The sequence below is a fragment of the Mirounga angustirostris genome, unplaced genomic scaffold, assembly GCF_029215605.1.
Source record: "Mirounga angustirostris isolate CCGP_5_RB_7025 unplaced genomic scaffold, mMirAng1.0.hap1 SCAF_5, whole genome shotgun sequence".
In the NCBI taxonomy this organism is placed as follows: Eukaryota; Metazoa; Chordata; class Mammalia; order Carnivora; family Phocidae; genus Mirounga; species Mirounga angustirostris.
Genome location: NW_026991713.1, coordinates 167620273 through 167640110, shown reverse-complemented (window position 1 = coordinate 167640110; position 19838 = coordinate 167620273). Strand labels below are relative to the sequence as shown.

At 40.3% G+C, this 19838-nt stretch overlaps 2 protein-coding genes across 7 annotated transcripts in view; one reads left to right on the top strand and one right to left on the bottom strand.

Moving 5' to 3' along the window:
* AUTS2 (activator of transcription and developmental regulator AUTS2) overlaps positions 1–19838 on the top strand; it is a 1126541-nt gene that overhangs the window by 438005 nt on the left and 668698 nt on the right. The window lies entirely within an intron of this gene.
* Positions 596–1126, bottom strand: LOC123844714 (ATP synthase subunit d, mitochondrial-like). The gene has a single exon (XM_045875481.2). The coding sequence runs from the start codon at positions 1091–1093 to the stop codon at positions 608–610; it is 486 nt and encodes a 161-aa protein (XP_045731437.1). The 5' UTR covers positions 1094–1126; the 3' UTR covers positions 596–607.

Genomic DNA, 19838 nt, shown 5'->3' with positions numbered 1-19838 from the left:
TGGAAAGGGGAATTTAAAAAGCCTCATACTCTCTCTTATAAATGTGTTTTTGTAAAATTTACTAATTTAAGTATTTTTGTTCTTCTTCCCTACTCCTACAATCATTTCTCAGTATGTCCCCATGTAGACTGAAGCAAGAGAATATTGGCACAATTAGCTATGTGTTCTCATTAGGATCCCTGTTTTGGCCCCCATGCTTATAAACATTTCTCTCTCTCTTGCTCTCTCTCTCTCTTTTGTCTCTCTCTCTGTCTCTGTCTCTCTCGCTCCCCTTCTCTCTCTCCCCTTCTCTGTCTCTTGCTCTCTCCAGTAATGATAAGGAATGCTCTATGAATTTCATATGGATTCCAGCAGGTTCATTCATAGTAGTTCACATCGTAAGACCTGAGGCATAAAGCCTGCATGCCAAGGACATTATATTTTGGCTCTTCTGTATACTCAAGGGATTTATTGCCTCAATTACTTCCATCAGAAAGGAAGAATAAATGCAGGCATTTTGGGGTTGTTTGTATATTTGTGTTTACTTTTTTTTTTTTAAACCGTATCATTATTTTTAATGTCCAGCATTTACAATACGAGGACCAGAGCTTTTCTCCCCAACTCAAGTTTATAAATTCTCAATTGGCTTGTGAGGCCAGTAGGGATACTTTTTCTTGTCTAATTTGGTTTCTGGGAAGACTTCATTCAGGTCCTCAGTGGTCATCTGATCAAATGGAATTATGTTTCTCATCTTCTCCAGCTCTTTTTCATATTCCTCAATCCTGGCCTTTGAGAGAGACAAAAACTTGGCACAGCTTTTCACATTTTCTTTTTCTTCAGCATCCACCTGAACAGTATATTTATCCTCTGGCAGAGGAACCTTCAGGGCATTAAACTTCTTCTCAAAGTCATCTACCAAACCAGCCTTCGCCACATTGGCCTTGTAGTAAGCCCAGTCGATAGCAGGTGGTTTCTCAGGGAGAGTAGCCAACCTGGAGGTAAATGTCTCATTCCAGGATTTCAGGGAGTTAGCAATGGCCTTCTGGTTTCGGGGTATGATCTCCCCAAAAGCTACCCAGTCAATGGTTTTTAGAGCAAGTTTTCGTGCATCCATCTTGAGATCCTTCACCGACCCTGGCGGCCCAGAGTCCACAGCAGCTACCTTTTTTTTTTTTTAAGATGAAGTTTGGTTCAAAATGGCCTGAGTATTTTCTGTCCCCAAGATTTTATGATTCTGTGATCAGAAATCATTTTGGTGGCATTCATTATTATTTTATTATACTGGGATCTGGGAAACTGGTCTTTTTTTTTTTTTTTTTTTAAAGATTGATTTATTTTAGTGGGGGGGAGGGGCAGAGGGAGAAGGAGAAAAGCAGATCCCCTGCTGAGCACAGAGCCTCATGTGGTGCTCAATCTCACCACCCTAATACCATGACCTGAGCTGAAATGAGGAGTCCAGAGCTTAACCAACTGAGCCACCCAAGTGCCCCTGGTTTTTTCTTTTTTAAGATTTTATTTATTTTATTTTAGAGAAAGTGAGAGCACAAGCAGGGAAGGGAAAGGGACAAGCACACACTGCGTTGAGCGCAGAGCCCAACATGGGGCTCGATCCTGCAACCCTGAGATCATGACCTGAGCCCAAGCCAAGAGTCAGCTGCTTAACCAACTTAGCCACCCAGGTATCCCTGGGAAACTGGCCTTTTAACAGGATCATAGTAGAGGTAGTATTTTCTTTCTCAAATACCCATTTCTTTGTGTTAGTTTTTTGTTGTTATTTGTTTTGTTTTCGCACTGGTAAACTGGTTATCATCATTTTTGGCAACCTAGGAAATTTTACTGGATTCTTTGAATGTATTATAAAGTATTTATGGTATTAGCAGAGTTGCAATTTTCTGTTAGAAATAGCCTATTAAAATTAATAATTGGCTCCTTGTAAATTGTTGGTGGAATCACTGTTTCATTATACTGTGTTTGTTATTGGCAAGTGGTTAGGCGTTTCTGGAATGCACAGAGAATAGGCCTTCAGTTAAGCATTAAAACCTCCAAGAAGCTACCCCCTCTGAGGAAAAAAAAATAGGAAGAGAAAGAAACCAAAAGATTGAGCATGAATTATGAAAATGAGAAGAATATTGCTGAACAATGGTGTTTCTTGTAGGAAAAGAGGAATAGAGGAGATGCGTATTGAGCAGAGAGTATACTAAGCTGAGAATAAAAATATCAATAAGATTCCAAAGGTATCTATTGAAACAGATGAGGCAGATCCTTTCAAAACTGCTGCCAGGAGTGATAACAGTTTTAAAGTTTATGTGTCTCAATTACTGGTGGTTTAGTTTCATGGAAAACTTAGTAATGTTGCCATTGTTTAAAAAAACCTCGTTATTTTCAATGTGGAAAAAAATAATTGTGCATGAAACACTGGGGCCTTTCTCTGCAAAAAGTAAAGCAGTAATTCCAGTACAAGTAGAGATTTAAAATGAGATGCTGCCTTACAGTTCTAGCTAATATTTTTCCCTGTTTTTCTCGCACCAGATGGCACTGTTTAGTTCTGTTTCACAGTCTTGTTCTGGAAGTTTCTTTGGGAGAATCTGTTTTAGCCCAGGCTCACCACTGACACCTCTGTATTATGCGTGAAGGCTTTAGGAATACTTGTAAAAGGCCATTGACTCAGAAATGAAGCTGTTTATATGGGGTCTTGTGGTTCCTTTCCAGTTGCACATTCTCTGTGAGGTGAGCCTAATAAACCAGCTGATAGAAATCTAGATGCTTCTTATGGAGTTCAGCTAATATTTTGCTTGGACACACGTTACAGCAATGTGATTTTCAGCATTCTCACAGGCCAGTCTAATTATCTGACATATTTGGGAATTATTTTATATCTAAAAGTGGAGCTACAATTATAAGGGCACAGTTACTTTACAGAAATCTTGTGGAGCTTAAAATGCTTCATGGTAGTCTGTTGAACTTTAGATCCATCACATTAAATTAAGAAAATAAAATTTGAAGAACTTTTTCCGGCTTGTCTTTTTATTCCCAAGACCAGCTCAGAAATAAATGATCAAAGACCTCTGATGTCAATATGTATGAATGAGGCAGATTCCTTGCCAGGCCCACGTCCTTGCTGCTGATAAAAATAAAACATCTTTTTTGAAAGGTAAAATTAGCTTTATCTAATAAAAATGCCAGGATCATACATTGTAAGGCTTATCTCTCTGTGAAGCTTGTTTTCTTCCCTTTCCTTTCTTGTCCTCTTCCCTTCCTTCAGAAACGTTGAATGTAATTATGGTACACTTTTCATCAAGGCTGCTTTTGCATTTACTGTTGTCTTGTCTGAAGAACAATGTATAGGAGAGCAGTAATAAACGAATAAGGTACTTCACTGAAGTAGCTATCAGGAAAGGGGAAAGATCTCCAGCCGCAAGAAGGTTAGCACGGTTCCCTAGACATAGACACTGAAGTCAGGTCTTTCCTGGGGGTGGGAGTAGAAGAGAGTTTGGGCAAAGAATCATCTTTTTGTTCACTAATTCCATGAATTAACCTCTTCAAGCCAGTTTACCAAATGGAGCATTGCCTGGTATCTCACTGGGGCCTCCAGATATTGCAGTCTGCATTCATCAGTCTGTTTTTGTATTAATAATTCTTTGTGTCTGAGGGTGTGTGAGGGGTAATCGTGTTATTCTCAACCACCATGTTGTGCTGGAATTTGGATAGGTTCTATCTCATTGTTTCCTTTGCAAATTGCGAAGCTCCTTGAAACCTGCCGTTTTCTGAATACTTCTGGTTGGGTACCACCTGTTCCCCCCGCTTGTTTTTTACTGCTCCTGGTGGTGAGGTGAACTGGAACTTGGGGTTGGAGATGGAGAGCCCTCTGTAGACCAGGGCAGTGAGCACACACGTGAAATACCATTATTTCCTGTCTTTAAAAAGAGAATGATTAATCTGCGGTGTCTTTAGCTGCCCCCACACCCCTGACAGAAAAGCCCAGCGGCTCCCAGCAAAGCCTTCTTTGCTGCTGCTGGAGAGGTGGTGGGCGGGTTTGCTGGTTTCCAGGCACCGGTCCTCTGTGGAAGCATGCACGAGACAGGCTGCCTCTATAAATCAAGCCCTGGATTTTATTAGAGTGTTTATGTAACCTCAGTTTATGTGCTATAATTCTTTGCTGTGTAGCCTAGAGTAATTCCCAAAGAGGATGTTTGTTCTTTTTCCTTATAAATTTTCTAGCACAGGCCTTTGTTTTGACATTCACCCTCCCTCCACCCTCAGCCTTTCTGGGAGGGGGGTGGAGGGGTAGGAGGGGTGTCACTAATAGTTGACTGCTTTTTACTGAGTAAATTGAATAATCCAGTACAGGTTAGATTCTATTTTCACTAGATATTATCCCTAGTCTTAAGTGGGGAGGGGGGGGAACCTTTGCTCAGATTAATTTTTCACATTTTCAAGATTATAGGGTGGTAGGGTTAACATGTACTTAATTGTTGAGGAAATGAAACTTAATTGGTAAAAAATAGTCTTTGCTGTCTGTGGGAGCCCCCCACTTCCCCCCCCGTTGACCTAATGTTGATGGAGTCACGGTGACTGCTAAGAGAGAAAATCCAGACAGGGGAAATTAGGGTAAAATCCTCTTTTAACTGAAGAAAATGTTAGAATAAGCAGACCAGATTCGACTATATTCCATGTAGATAACTACATAGAGAAATGTTGTCCTTTGGAAATGGAGACAACTGGACTTACCCACAGCATGTTTTTCAAGAATTAGCTACATATTTTTACTTCTCAGTTCTTTATTCAAACCGCCTGTTTGGCCCCTCAGAGCAGTAAGGTGATGGGACTGGAGCTAAGGAAAGCATTCATGAACCCGCTGTGGACACATTAGAGTTTCATATTGTCTGGGAGCACATTTCGGTTAGCATTTGTGTTTGATCATCTCTGCCACTTGAAGGTATTACTGTCAGGTGTGCACTTCTTTCTGGTTCAAAGATGGTAGTCACAGAGAAAAGTTTATAAAGGAAGTATATGAACAGAGGCATCTTTCTATGTTTATTTTAACTAAAGAATTGGGTATCTGCTCTAGAACTGTGCTGTTTTCAGTGTCGTAGGCCCATGTGGTTATGGAGCATCTGAAATATGACTGCTCTTTTTTTTTTTTTTTTAAAGATTTTTTTATTTATTTGAGAGAGAGAGAATGAGAGAGCACAAGAGAGGGGGGAGGGTCAGAGGGAGAAGCAGACTCCCTGCCGAGCAGGGAGCCCGATGCAGGACTCGATCCCGGGACTCCAGGATCATGACCTGAGCCGAAGGCAGTCGCTTAACCAACTGAGCCACCCAGGCGCCCAGTTTCGAGGCTTTTGATGTGATCTTTATATTTATTATATTCTTTTTTTTAAAAGATTTTATTTATTTGAGCAAGAGAGAGAACAGGAGCACGGGGGAGGGGCAGGTGGAGAGGGAGAAGCAGACTCCCTGCTGAACAGGGAGCCCGATGTGGGGCTCGATCCTAGGATCCAAAGATCATGACCTGAGCCAAAGGCAGATGCTCAATCGACTGAGCCCACCCAGGTGCGCCTATATTTATTATATTCTGATAAAGAGATGATAACCTCATGATCTTGTATTAGAGAATAACCATTCTGAATTGTCCTTGTATTAGAGAATAACCATTCTGAATTGTCCTAGAACTCTCTGGATTTTAAGGCAATGTGTATACGTACATATAAAGACAAGTTTAATAAGTCATTCCAATGTGTTCTTTACCAGGGCTGAATAACCCAGGAATCAGTTGGTTTTTATTTTGCTGATTAAAACCTGTGGTCTTGTTAAGACCTAGACAACACTCTAGAACAAGTCTCTTACACTAATGGGCAGCTTGTGGGCGATCTGTGATGCTGGGACATTTATCATGGTGAAGTTGATATCCGTGATGGAATGCATAGATGAGATTTGCCCATGGAAGAAACTTTTTAGGGTAGAAGATAGTCCCTAAGAAGAAATTTATCATCAGAAATCTTGCACAGGCCCAGGGCACCTGGGTGGCCCAGTTGCTTGAGTGACCAACTTTGATTTCTGCTCAGGTCATGTTCTCAGGGTCCTGGGATGGAGCCCCTCTTCGGGCTCCATGTTTAGCTCAAAGTCTGCTTGAGGTTCTCTCTCCCCACCCCTCCCCTGCTTGTGTGCGCTTGCAGTCTGTTTCTCTCTCTCTCTCTAAAATTAAATCTTTTAAAAAAAATCTTGCACAAGCCAGTATTGCCCCTGTGTCACATATAAAACAGTTGATATTTTTAATTGTACATGTCATGTGATGAGGGACTTCTTTTTACTTGGCTTTTTAAAAGTCAGTCATTTAGTCAAATTGACTACAATATTCCAGGCAGAATGCTGATCCTCAGAGAGGTCACAGGGGACACATACCATGATATGCATATTTTAGTACAGCATGGCACTATTGCAGAGACCCTCGCTTACTTCTTTCTTTTTACTTATTTTGTACCCTGCCGCGTTGTCCTTATAATATGCGGTGGCTTTAACAGAGATCTGAACCAAGGGTTAGACTAAGAAACTCCTTTGTATAAACTGATAGTTGTTGAGAAGCTGGAGAAAACCTCGTAAGGAGGCATTTTGACTTTACATCTTATGTGGTGGTCCATAGAGCACCCTCAGAGGCTTCCAAACCAGGGAGTGGGTGCTGGTTTCGTCCTGTGGAGAGACCACGCCTAGCAGCAGTGCTGCTGTGTGAATGGTGGAGTGCCAGAGAGACCATCTGCAAGAGAGTTTGCAGAATCTGACGAAGATCTGGGGAGATGCTGAATCGGTGTTAGGTGCTCACGTAGAGGAGTCAGAGGGAGAATTTGAAAATTTCTAATTTAATTCTCCAACTTTTGAAGTGTGGAGGCATGGGAGGAAAGAAGGGAGGATGATGATAATTCCTGCTGGATTTTCCAGAGTAGAGTAGGTTTAAAGATGTGATGGAAAGCTTCATGGGGACCATCTTAAGTTTGAGGGAACTATTAGACTTCATAAAGGATATGATAAATACTCTATTAAATATGTAGTTGGGAATTTGGGTCTGGTATATAGTAGAAAAGGTTTGCACCAGAGGCATACTTTAGGGAGTCATGCTCTAAAGGTGATGGCTGGAGCCATGGGAGGTGGATAAGATCATTCTTATCTCCCTGGTGATAGAAAATCATGTGCTTCTCCACTGTGCTTCTGGAAGATTTTCAAAGACTTATGTATGCCCTTCCAGGCCCTTTAAGATTTCTCTCTTTACTTTTGTTGTCCCCTTCACAAGAGTTCCTGCTGTTCTTTCCCATTCTACCAGCATTCTAGATATGCCCAGCAGCTCACTGGCCCCCTCACTTCCCATGTTGTTCTGTATCTTCATTACATCATACATGCTGTTTCTTGTGTCTTCAAGGCTTTGTCCCTTTTTGTCCTTTTTTTTTTTTTTTTAAAAAGATTCCATTTATTTATTTGAGAGAGAGAGAAGCACAGAGGGAGAGTGTGAGGGAGAAGCAGGCTCCCCACCGAGCAGAGAGCCCAATGCGGGACTCGATCCCAGGACCCTGGGATCATGACCTGAGCTGAAGGCAGGCGCTTAACTGACTGAGTCACCCAGGTGCCCCCCTTTTTGTCCTCTTAACAGACTATCTTTCATTATTACCCAGTCCCTGACCCTCTTGTAGCCCAGCGAGTAGCTCCATCCTGAACCCGTAAGATTTTGTACATATTTCTTTTCTCTCACTGTATAGGAGTTATTGCTTGCCTTTTTCTCATTCTCTGTAGACTGCGAGCTCCTCAGAGACAGGGAAATAACTTTATTAATCGTTACATACCCAGCTATAGGAGAACACTTAGCAAATTTTTTGATTAAATTAATTCACTGTGTGTGAGCCACAGGTGTTACATTACTGATTTCAGAGGTGTTCACAAGTTCTTACACCTTAAAAACATAATGATCTGCAAAGTTTCAATCTGTTAAATGTAAGCAGGAATAATACGAAACCTAAGGTCTTTATCACAACCATTTTTTAATTGCAAAATCAGTGTCTATTCCTTGTAGAAAAGTTGACTAATACAGATAAACTAAAAGAAGAAAACTTACCAGAAATCCTACCACCCAGTGATATCTTGGTTTAAATCTTTCAAGTCATTTTATTAGTGTGTACACAAAGTAACAAAAATAGGATCAATTTGTACATATACTTGAGGGTTTTGTAACTTACAATCTTATGCATCTTTAAATATCAGTAAGTAGTCATTTGTTAAATGGCTAGATAATAAATATACTAACATTCCATCGTAGAGTTTGTTTAGCCAGTTCTCTGGTGTTGGATTTTTAGGTTGTTGGCAGATTTCTCATGGAAATAGTCATACTTTGACGAAAAATCTAGTAGTCTGGTCGTCGTCTTTATTTTTTTAAAGAACATTTTTGGTGAACAAGAATATATATCTTTATTTTTATAAACCCCATATTATCAAATCACCTCTTGGAAAAGTCATACCAATTATATTACCACTGACTGAATTATTTTCATCATGTTTTTAGGTTTCAAATTGCCTGAAGCTTAAAAAATATGTGCAGATAATTCAGCTTGCTACCTTAGAAAGGACAAACTTGGGGTTAAAGAAATTACCAACTGAAGATTTTATGTAACGTATTTTTATACAATTTTAAAATAGGCTTTATGAATAATTGTCAGGGTTTTTAAGTATGAGAAATAAATTTCATAGTCTTAAGAGGTTTTAGATCATAGGATTGGGGTGAGGACCTTCTTGGGTATAGGGTGGGTAGTGATGTACAAGTCAGCCCTCCTGTTCCAGCTCTGTCGTTAGCTGGTCTTCTCGAGTCCCTTGTGTGATACAAAGCTATAGACCCAGAGTTTTTGTTAGGATGAAATCTTGGATCTAGGCCAGTGGATGTTAAATGTCAATGGCTGAATTTGGGATTTGGGATAACTTCCGTATACTTCTTATTCCAGATCCTTTTTACATGTACCATCTACACTGAATAACTCATGTAAATGATTATTCATAATATTATAGCAAGCTCCTCTCCCAGCCCCTGACAGTTTCTGTAGTTGAGCATATATATGTCACAGCTTATTGTGAAGAGCTGGTCAGGACTTCCTGTGAAATACCTGCCCAGCATCTTTGACTCTTGCTAGGTAATTCGCTCATTTTTCAAACTGATTTTCACCGTCTTAACCAATCCCTTAAGTAAATGAGAGAGCCCAAAGCGCCACCATTCGATGTTACTGTCCTGAGGCCTAAACTGACCTCACAGTGATGAAATGGTGATCTTTTATAGCATTCATGTCTCCTGAATAAATCTATTACAGGTTTCTGGACAGACTCCCCCCTCTTTCTAAACATCAGAAACACACACAAGAGAACATCAAACCACAGAAAGCAAATCATGGTCTGAATAAATATACTATTTTGCTGGCAAACTTAAAAATTCACTTGTGGAATCTAATAGCTGTAGGCAAGAGATATTTATTGCAACCAAGATTTAAGTGTGGTTTATTATGTTTATGGAGTAGTTTAATACTACTTTTCTTTAAAATGAGTTTTTAATTTAGGAAAAAAGAATTCAGATTTGTTCCCAGAGTAGAAATGCCTGCACATCATGGGAGTGGTTAGGGTTTGGGGTTTATGTGGGTAAGATTGCTATTTACTCACTATAGTCATTGGGTGGATTTAAAAGCTTTCCCAGATGGAATTTATGGAGTGAAATTTAAAACTAGTGTCCTGTATACTACAGTATATGGTTACAACAAGCAATCAATTTAGAAAGAAATGGAATGGAGAAGATACAGGTACTGTGAGTGCAGTGGGACATGCAGAGAGCAAGCTTTAACCCTCAAGTGCTATGTCAACTTACAACATCTGGTCTAAAGCTCCTAGGCAATGCCTAATCCTGAGATGCATTAACTACTTTCAGTGGCAGAGTATAATCCATTCTTAATAGGAACTTCCAGGGATATTGACCATCTCGATGACTGGCCAGGGGGAAGCATCGAGGTGACAACTAATATTTCCTGGGTAGTCAGTCCTGATTCTCCAGGCTCCATGCTGAGTGCTTTATCTCTTTCACCCTGTTTAATCCTCCCTCCAGCCTGATGAGGTGCAGATGGTATTGTATTCATTTTAGAGATGAGGTGATTGGAGTTTAGAGAGATTTTTCTAAAGTCATATTTATATCTACAGGGTAACTGCATATAGTTGTACAAATTGTTCACTGCTTGAGGGTCATCAGCTGAGGAAGCAGGTAAGGGTTATGATTGAGCAGAGGAGGTACTTTTTTCCAATTTATGCTAAGTCCAGCTGTAGCCCTAGTTACAGAGTTGGTTGGTGGCAGAGTTGGGATTTGAACTGAATCCTGTGTAGCTCTAAAATTCATGCCATCTTTATTATATGATGCTGCCCCTTATAAGAGATATAATTTAATATGTTATTTCTCTTTAAGTCCCTTTTTATTCCCCTTTTATAAAAAGTGAATTTATTCTGTGAAATGCATTAGTGACATTGAACTAAAATTGTTTGAAAACAAATGTTGAGGTTACTTCTTGGAAGAAGACTAATTCCTTAACTTGAGGCTGGGGAGAGGGCGTACTAAGTCCTTTATCTTGTTATACTTTTCCATTTTTCCTAAATATGCATGAATAAATATGGGTAGTATGTTCAGTGTAGATGTCCTACAGAGATTAATTTTGCTAGAGGGATGGAATGAAGAGTTGTCTAGACTAGAAAGACCTGAAATACCTGCAGGGCAGGTAGGAAACTTTTAAAAATTGGAACAAGATCTGTTAAAGGCATCAGATTATTAGGAAACATATGTGTAGGACTTCAAATTCTCTTTTATTGAAGTGTATCTGACATGAAATGTTACATGAGTTTCAGGGATACAACATAGTGATTCAACAATTACTGTACATTATGCAGTGCTCACCATGATAAGTGTAGTTGCCACCTGTCACCATACAAAGTTATTACAATATTATTGAGTATATTCTTACACTGTACGTGTCATCCTCAGGTCTTATTTAGTTACTTTATAACTAAAAGTTTGTATCTCTTGGGGTGCCTGGGTGGCTCAGTCAGTTTAGCGTCTGCCTTCGGCTCAGTCATGGTTCTCAGGGTCCTGGGATCAAGCCCTGCGTCAGGCTCCCTGCTCAGCGGGAAGTCTGTGTCTTCCTCTCCCTCTGCCCCTCCCCCTGATCGTATGTGCATGTGCGTGCTCTCTCTCTCAAATAAAAAAAAATCTTTAAAAGTTTTTATCTCTTAATCCCCTTCACTGTCCATTTCCCACTTCTCTCCCCTCTCCTCTGCCATTTTATTCTTTTTTTGTTTTGTTTTTTCGTTCATTTGTTTTGTTTAGATTCCACATATAGACGAGATCATACATATATTTGACCTTTCTCTGACTTATTTCACATAGCATAGTACCCTCTGGGTCCATCCATGTTGGCACAAATGGCAAGATTTCATTGTTTTTATGGCTGAGTAATATTCCACTGTGTATACATACCACACTTTCTTTATCCATTTATCTATCATTGGACACAGGGGTGCTTTCAGCTGTTGTAAATAATGCTACAGTAAACATAGGGGTGCATGTATATTTTTGAATTAATGTTTTCATTTTCTTCGGGTAAATATCCAGTAGTGGAATTACTGGATCATGTGGTATTTCTATATTTAATTTTTTGAGGAACCCCCATACTGTTTTCCAGAGTGGCTGCGCCAGTTTACATTCCCACTAACAGTGCATGAGGGTTCTTTTTTCTCCACATCCTCACCAGCACTTGTTATTTCTTTTTTTTTTTTTTTTTTAAGATTTTATTTATTTATTTGAGACAGAGAGCATGAGAGGGAGGAGGGTCAGAGGGAGAAGCAGACTCCCTGCCGAGCAGGGAGCCCGATGCGGGACTCGATCCCGGGACTCCAGGATCATGACCTGAGCCGAAGGCAGTCGCTTAACCAACTGAGCCACCCAGGCGCCCCAGCACTTGTTATTTCTTATAGGACTTCAAATTTTGACCTGATCTGATGGCTATTACCTGACCAAATATATGAGTTAACTTACTCAGGGTAACTCAAATAAAGAAATTACATATCCATAAAGTGTAAAAAAAAAAAAAAATGTTTTTTATAAAGTGTGCCTGGTTTTCCTCCTTCTAGTGATGTCTTAGGGCATCTTAGTTACCTGGGTCTGAGGCTCAGCGGGTGGAGTCACACAGGAGTAGAGGGGAAAGCCTTGACTCAAAAGTGCAGAGGTGTGTGGATAGATTCTGAGAGGCTTGTACTAACATCCTGATCTCAAAGGCTTTCTGCATACTGGTTTCTTTCATCACCAGCCCACTTAAATTGTTTCCTCAAAGATTCCCCAGTGGCTTCCATTCCATGAATCCAATAGTCTTAGACATTTATATATGAACATTTGGAGAGTCATGGCCAGGATTTGAGTGTGGTGCTTTTTCTAAGTCCTACATGCTTTCTGTATGAAATGATACTCAAAAATATAGTCAGGAAAAATGAATTTGAGATAAACAGCTGAGAATTGCTAAACTGAGATTTTTCTAGCGTAATTTATATTAATTGTTCACTTGCTCTGTGCTCAGCAATATGCTATTTGCTTGAAGGGATGCAGAAATCTCTGCTTTCTAGAAGATTACAATTCAATTAGGGAAACAAAATCAATACATATTTCATAATATAAAGTGAGAAATTACAGATAACAATAAATAATACCAAACACCATTCTTAACTAGGCCTGTCCACGTTTCTCTACCTTGTTTTAGTGTTTTTAGAGGTCACATTCCAGCCTCCTGGGTTGAGGTGGGAAAGCCATTCCTTTCTAAAAGGGCCTTGACTCCAAAGGATGTAACTCCTGGCCTGAGGCTCATATCAGACCCTTCTGTTAGCAGTAATTAAAAGAATTTTCTATCTAAATTAAAAGCTGTCCTGTGTAGTGATCATCCCCCACCCCTAGGCTGGGTACCAGAGTGCATAATAATGAGCTGTAAAGTCTAAAACCAAACAGTGTATCTCCTTTGACATTTGCAGTTTCTGTGTGTGTGTGTGTGTGTGTTTGTGTTAATGTAGCCACAGCTTACCTCTATATTGGTACTCACGAAAGTAGGGCGTTGATGAAGAACGCCAGAAGAAAAGTGTTCTTTCTCTACTTAGTGCTGTCCAGTAGAACTTTCTGTGATGATGGGAGTGCTGTGTATCTGTGCTATTCAATTCAGTAACCACCAGCCACGTAGGCACTTGACATGGGTCTAGTGTGACTGAGGAATTGAATTTTGAGATCTTACTTATTTTCAGTAAATTTATTTAGCCACATGTGGCTACTTTTCTACCATATTGTGTAGAACAGGTATGTCACATGTTGGGTTTTTGTTTTTGTTTTTGTTTTTAAGTTGGCAGGTTACATTTTTGTTTAAAAATTCCAGTCGTCTTTTACTTCACAGCCTCCTTGTTCTCTTTCCCACCCAGAATCTTCTGTTTTCCCCTGCTTTTCCTTCGCCCTCACTTCTCCTCTCTCCTGGTCCTTTCTCACCATTCTGTGCTGCTGTTAGGTTGGTATAATATCATCAATATGCATAATTTATTGTTATCTTTCACCTAGTTAGATTTGCCTGTCTGTTTTCTCCTTCCTTCCGCAAAGATGTGATCCGAGATGGGTCATTTGTTAGATATGCAGTGTTTCCTACAAGCTCCTGATGCACTGGTTACTTTTTACAAAGAAAAAATGAGTAAGATTTTTTTGGTATTTTTGGTAACTCATGCAGACTCCTGAGTTCACTGCTTCTTTTTCTAAATACGTAAAAAAGACTTCTTTGGTAATCCATTCTAGAATCTTGCAAGATCAGTGGTATTAAAAAATCATAAGCCTAGGCTTGACTAATTGGAATCAAATCACTGGAAGTCTGCAGCTTCCTCTGTTCTTACCTCTATGTAGGGGGATTAAATAGCCTCTGTAGGATTTCTGCTAGCTTGACCCTCTAGATGCAGTTCCCCTGGTTTGGTCCTTGAGTCCCACCCATCTCCTCCTCCTTCCTCCCCCCCCACCTCTTTTCCTCCTTCCTCATCTCCTCCTCTCTCTCCCCCGTCCTCTCCTCCTCCCTCCCCTCCACTTCTTTTCCTCCTCCTCCTCCTAAAAATCGTTGCCACTTGTCTCTTTCTAGCTTTAGGCACTTTTCTCTGCCCCTTTACTTGTACTTTAATTCACATGAAAGTACTGCCAAGATTATGTAGACACACCTCCTTTAAGTTAAATGTTTTCCCTATTCAGAATCATGATTTTTAATTTTTTTCAATTCTTGATTTTATCTTAAGCTCAGTAACCTCAGTGATGGTGAGAATCCCATTACAAGGGTGCCTGTTCCGCTGTATGGTTACACTCTGTTATCCTGAGAATGCTCTAAGTCATAGGTCACCGATGTGCTAGAGACCTTTGACTTTTCCTAGTTCCCAACAAAAGCTGTGGTCAGTCATCTGACTGCAGTAGATATAAAAGCAATTTTTTTCCTGTAAAGCTTTAAACAGGTTTTTATATAACTGGTCGTGGATGTTTTTAAGGTGCGTCTTGACAGGATCTGTTAGATGCGCCAGGTCCCTTCCCATTTTAGAATCTGCAGCTGTTACTGTCATGGCCTGAAATGGTTCTTTGCATGCTAGATGCATCTCAGCCTTTATACTTTAAATACCATTCTGAGGGGGTGTTCCTGTCTGCCCCCTCCATCACCTACACACTGTTTACTCCTTTCATAGCACCTACCTCCAATACTTGTTTCTGTCCTTCTCTGTTTCTCTTGGTCTGTTCTGCACCCTCAGTGCCCAAGGCCATAGCCAGAGAGTGGTCGGGGCTCAGTGAATGTATGTGTTTGGGAAACTCTTGATGTGGGCTATGGATTTGGCAGGCAGGCGACCGGCTTAGTTAACTATTATTAGAGCTCAGGGAGAGGATTCCTGCAGTCCGCATTAAGGCTCTGAGCATAACAAGGGGAGTGAGAAAGGAAGCATTTTAAAGGCAGTTTGGTGACTCTGTGATGTTATCCAGAAGTTTTAGATTCTGTCCTTAAAAGTATCTTAAAAGGGGGCACCTGGGTGGCTCAGTCATTTAAGCATCTGCCTTCGGCTCAGGTCATGATCCTGGGGTCCCGGGATTGAGCCCCGATTGGGCTCACTGCTCAGTGGGGGCCCTGCTTCTCCCTCTGCGCACTCCCCACACACACCACTTGTGCTCTTCCTTTCTCACAAATAAGTAAAAATAAAAACCTTAAAAAAAAAAAAGTCTTAAAAACACCTGAGGACAGGTCCCCTATAGGACAGTCACAATTCCAGGTACTCTACCTCCATTACCTCCTGCATTTCTTGAAATATTTCAATATTTCATGAAATATTTCATGAGGGCTAAGTATTTTCATCCCCACTTTACAGATAGGAAGCTAAAGCACAAAGTCCCCCCTCCAAATGGTAGGAACTGTTTTCTGCTTCTCTTAAAAGCTCTCCACAAACTTTTTGTTCTCCCATGCCCTGCTGTGAAATGCTTCTGCCAGCGTCAGACAGAAAGTGTGTCCTTGGGAGACAATACATGTAAAGAGCTCGTACTCTGCTTGGTAGATGCTAAGTGCTCAAAATATGACCAGGGTATTGCTGTTATTGTTTGCCTTTTTCTTCTCAGTCTCTCCACCATCCAAAGAGTTAACAAAACTATAAGGGTTCTGATGTTAAGGGAATGATAGGACTGTGTCTGTCATAATAAATAAAAGGACATTGAAAAGACATTTAGTCATGGGAATAAAACTGAGGAAACACATGCTCCACTGGAATGGCTTCTATTAGTGACAGAACCTCCTATATTTTGGAACAATTCCCAGATGAAAGATTTTGCTGAAATTCAGACATTAATGAAAGTAATGTAAGCCATTCAGTGCAGTGTGATTTTTTTTTTTTTTTAACCTTGTGATTTGAGAGGCATATTCTTAAAACCCAATAATGTAGCCAAGTTGGATGTTCACTTAAGTGTCTGATGGAACCAGCTGTGTGGAGGGGCGGATCTGACTTTGTTCTGTAAACTCTGCCATATCTGGAGTTTGGAAAAAAAAAAACAACCATCCCTGACCTCGTTAAATCCGTAGAATGGCATTGAGATCTCATAAGAAAATAGTAACTTGATGCTGAGGTAAACGTCCCTGGAAAGTATTAAAAGAAACGTAGGTTTCCATGCCCTTCTCCCCCCGCTCCCCTGAAATAGCATTAGTCAAACTCCAGGAGGCATTTGCAGTCAATTCCTGTGATGATTGGAAAGAAGCTTTAAAAATTCTTACAATCCTATGAAGACTTTTGAAACAGAAGAGAAAGAAATATTTATATATTTTTTTCGTTGAGGAGGAAACATGCTGCATGCTGGTTGTCTCTTTTTAAATTAACTGGGATCCAGTGTTTTACTTATCTTCATATCTTTCCTTATTAACTGAATCCTCCATAAACTCATTATCCTTATGACAGTGATACTGTCAGAAACAGGTATAGGTTTTCTGAAATCAGAAAAGTGATCCCGATGGATGGATGATAGATATAGCTATTCACTTTATATAAAACATTGTGACTTTTATTTTGTAGAGCGGTTTTAGGGTCACAACAAAATCGAGCTAATATTACAGAGACTTCACCCCCCACCCTCAGCCCCAGCTTCTAGGACTGTTGGCATCCGCCACCAGAGTGGTACATTTGTTACAATCACTGAACCTGTGTGAACGCTTTCTCATCACCCAAAGTCCATAGTTTACATTGCGGTTCACTTTTTGTATTGTGCATGCTCTGGGTTTCCATGTATTTGCATTGCTTGATAACTCGTTTCTTTTTAGTACTAAACAGTATTCCGGATATACCGCAGTTTTACTTACCCATTCACCTGAAAGATACACTGCTGGCTTCTAGTTACTCCAGTTGTTAATGACGGTGCTGTAGATATCTGTGTATGGGTTTCTGGTTAGAGACTTTAATATTCACATGTGTTACTTTTTTTAAAATTTCAGATTTCTCAGTATAATAGAGTTATTGCTAGAGTAATACAGGTCACCTCACACCTGTCAGAATGGCTGAAATCAAGAAGACAAGAAACAAGTGTTGGCAAGGATGTGGAATAAAAGGAACCCTCTTACACTGTTGGTGGGAATGCAAACTGGTGCGGCCACTATGGAAAACAGTATGGAAATTCCTCAAAAAATGAAAAATAGAGCTACCCTATGATCCAGCAATAGCACTCCTAGCCCAAAGAAAATGAAGACACGAAATCAAAAAGATTTATGCACTCTTAGGTTTATTGCAGCATTATTTACAATAGCCAAATTCTAGAAGTAGCCCAAGTGCCCATCGATAGTTGAATGGATAAAGAGGATGTGATGTGTGTGTGTGTGTGTGTGTATACACACATATAGTGGAATATTACTTAGCCATAAAAAAGAATGAAATCTTGCCATTTGCCACCACATGGATGGAACTAGAGAGCATAATGCTGAGCAGAATAAGTCGGAGAAAGACAAATGCGATATAATTTCACTCATATGTGGAATTTAAGAAACAAAACATATGAACAAAGAAAAAAGAAACAAACCAAAAAACAGACTCTTAGCTGTAGAGAACAAAGTGATGGTTACCACAGGGGAGGTTGGTGGGGGGGATGGTGAAATAAGGTGATTAAAGAGTACACTTACCATGATGCACACTGAGTAATGTACAGAATTGTTGAATCACTGTACTGTACACCTGAAACTGATATAAACTAATATTTAAACACGGTATGTTAACTATACTGGAATTAAAAAAAAAAGTGATACAGGTTTGAGGATCTAGAAATGCTATATGAAAATGGTGGCATCTGAGTAGGGCTTTTATTAAAGGATGGACTGGTTCGGACACAGGTTGGAGCAGGCAGATTTTGCTGTAATGGGAGTGGGATAGGATTCTCTGTTTGCCTGGACTGCACGATGAATGTAGTTTCGTTGGAGACGATAGGCTTTCAGCAACCTTAATGTTGGGCTAAAGAAGACGGACATCTGTAGTGAGGCCATGGAAGCCATGGCAGATTTTTGAGGTGAGAAGTGATGAATAGTGTCACTCATTTAAGCAGCCAGTTAAACTTTCACTTGACCTTGCTTAGGTCAAGAAAATTGAATTAAGAGTAATACCATGGCATTTATTAAACAATTCTTTGTCATTGTAATTGTTCACCATTGTAGATGAACCTTTCCAGTAGTTTTCCACATTAATGAGATTTTGCTAAAATGGGAGACACGTTCTAGTATAGTGTCTTTTGTTCTGATATTCAAGGTCATTTCTCACATAGAAGTACAATTCCATAGGACATAAAACAATGCTTTTTGACATATGGGGCCCATAGATTTGGGATTAAATTAAAAAAAAAAAATCTTTTGTACAGTCTCCTTTTGCTGTGCTTCCTCTCTTCTGTTCGAGCAAGCAGCCTTAAATTTCACCTAATCAAGGAAATGCTAGATAGAGGAACATCGTATAAACTCAATTAACTAAACGAGGAGATGTGCTTCTCAAAGTGCAGAGATTTTTGAAAATAGAGGAGAAAACTATCAAAGCAAAAGTATGGCAGCATCAGCTTCACTTGGGAACTTGTTAGAAATGCACCTTCTTAGACTCCACCCCAGAAACTCTGAGTGGGACCCAGCAATCTCTTGTCAGTGTGGGAACCACTGATGAACAGGCATTGGGGATTGAGGAAGGAGGAAGTTAAGGCTTTTGCTGCAAAAGAGAAGGTACATCTTGTACCAGTAGTTACTGTTTATTGACCACGTACCTTGTTTTTATTTTAAAGATTGTATTTATTTGAGAGACAGAGCGTAAGTTGAGGGGGGGAGGGGCAGAGGGAGAAGCGGACTCCCCACTGAGCAGGGAGCCCCTCACCAGGCTTGATCCCAGGACCCTGAGATCATGACCTGAGCCAAAGGCAGATGCTTAACCCACTGAGCCACCCAGGGGCCCCTTGACCACTTGCTTTGTAATGTGAATTTTGCAAATACAGTTCATGTAATCTCAACCCTAGGAAGTATATTATTAAGTCTTATTTTGTAGATGAGAAAAAAAGAATAAGAAGTAGCATAGTAGGCTTCATAATAAAGCTGCAGACTTCTCTGACTCAACTGTGACCTCTGTGAGCTTTGCCAAACCCTCAAGGTGTGTAAGTGGTCTCGCAGAATGTAGCAATGGGGTCAAGCAGCAGCATTGTCTTTACCCCTCTCCTTTCTGTGCTCCCTCTGCTGCTTCCAGCCTCCTTGGTTAAGGTAGGTGTTCATTCTTGCCTGCGTCCAGGGCGAGGTCATGCGGTGTAGTGAAGAGAGCAAGCAACAGTGATAGGAACCTGGTGTTTCCATTTCTCTGACTTCTGTGAACAGGTCTTATGACTCTAGGCCTGTCCTTTGGCATCTCAGTGCCTTGCTTTTATCATCTGTAAAATGAGGAGTTAGGTGGATCTCCAGGTTATTTTTGAATTTTATCTGGATCTAACATTTAATTAGAGGTAGGTGGTCAAAGTAGGTGACCAGCTTGTAAAGAGAAATGATAGTTCCTCAACTCAAGCGCAAAACAACCTTATTCCTGATTCCAGCATACCCCCCACCCACGACACAAATTTAAACAGGTTAGTATTTTAATTTTATTGAGAGGGGAGTAAGAGTAGTTAGATTTATATTAAAATACCATGTTATTTGGGGGCGCCTGGGTAGCTCAGTCATTAAGCATCTGCCTTTGGCTCAGGTCATGATCCCAGGGTCCTGGGATAGAGCCCCACATTCAGCTCCTTGCTCAGCGGAGGAGGCCTGGTT

Bases quoted from the DNA above. Each gene is read 5' to 3' on its own strand.
- LOC123844714 (XM_045875481.2), bottom strand. From the start codon at position 1,093: ATGGATGCACGAAAACTTGCTCTAAAAACCATTGACTGGGTAGCTTTT.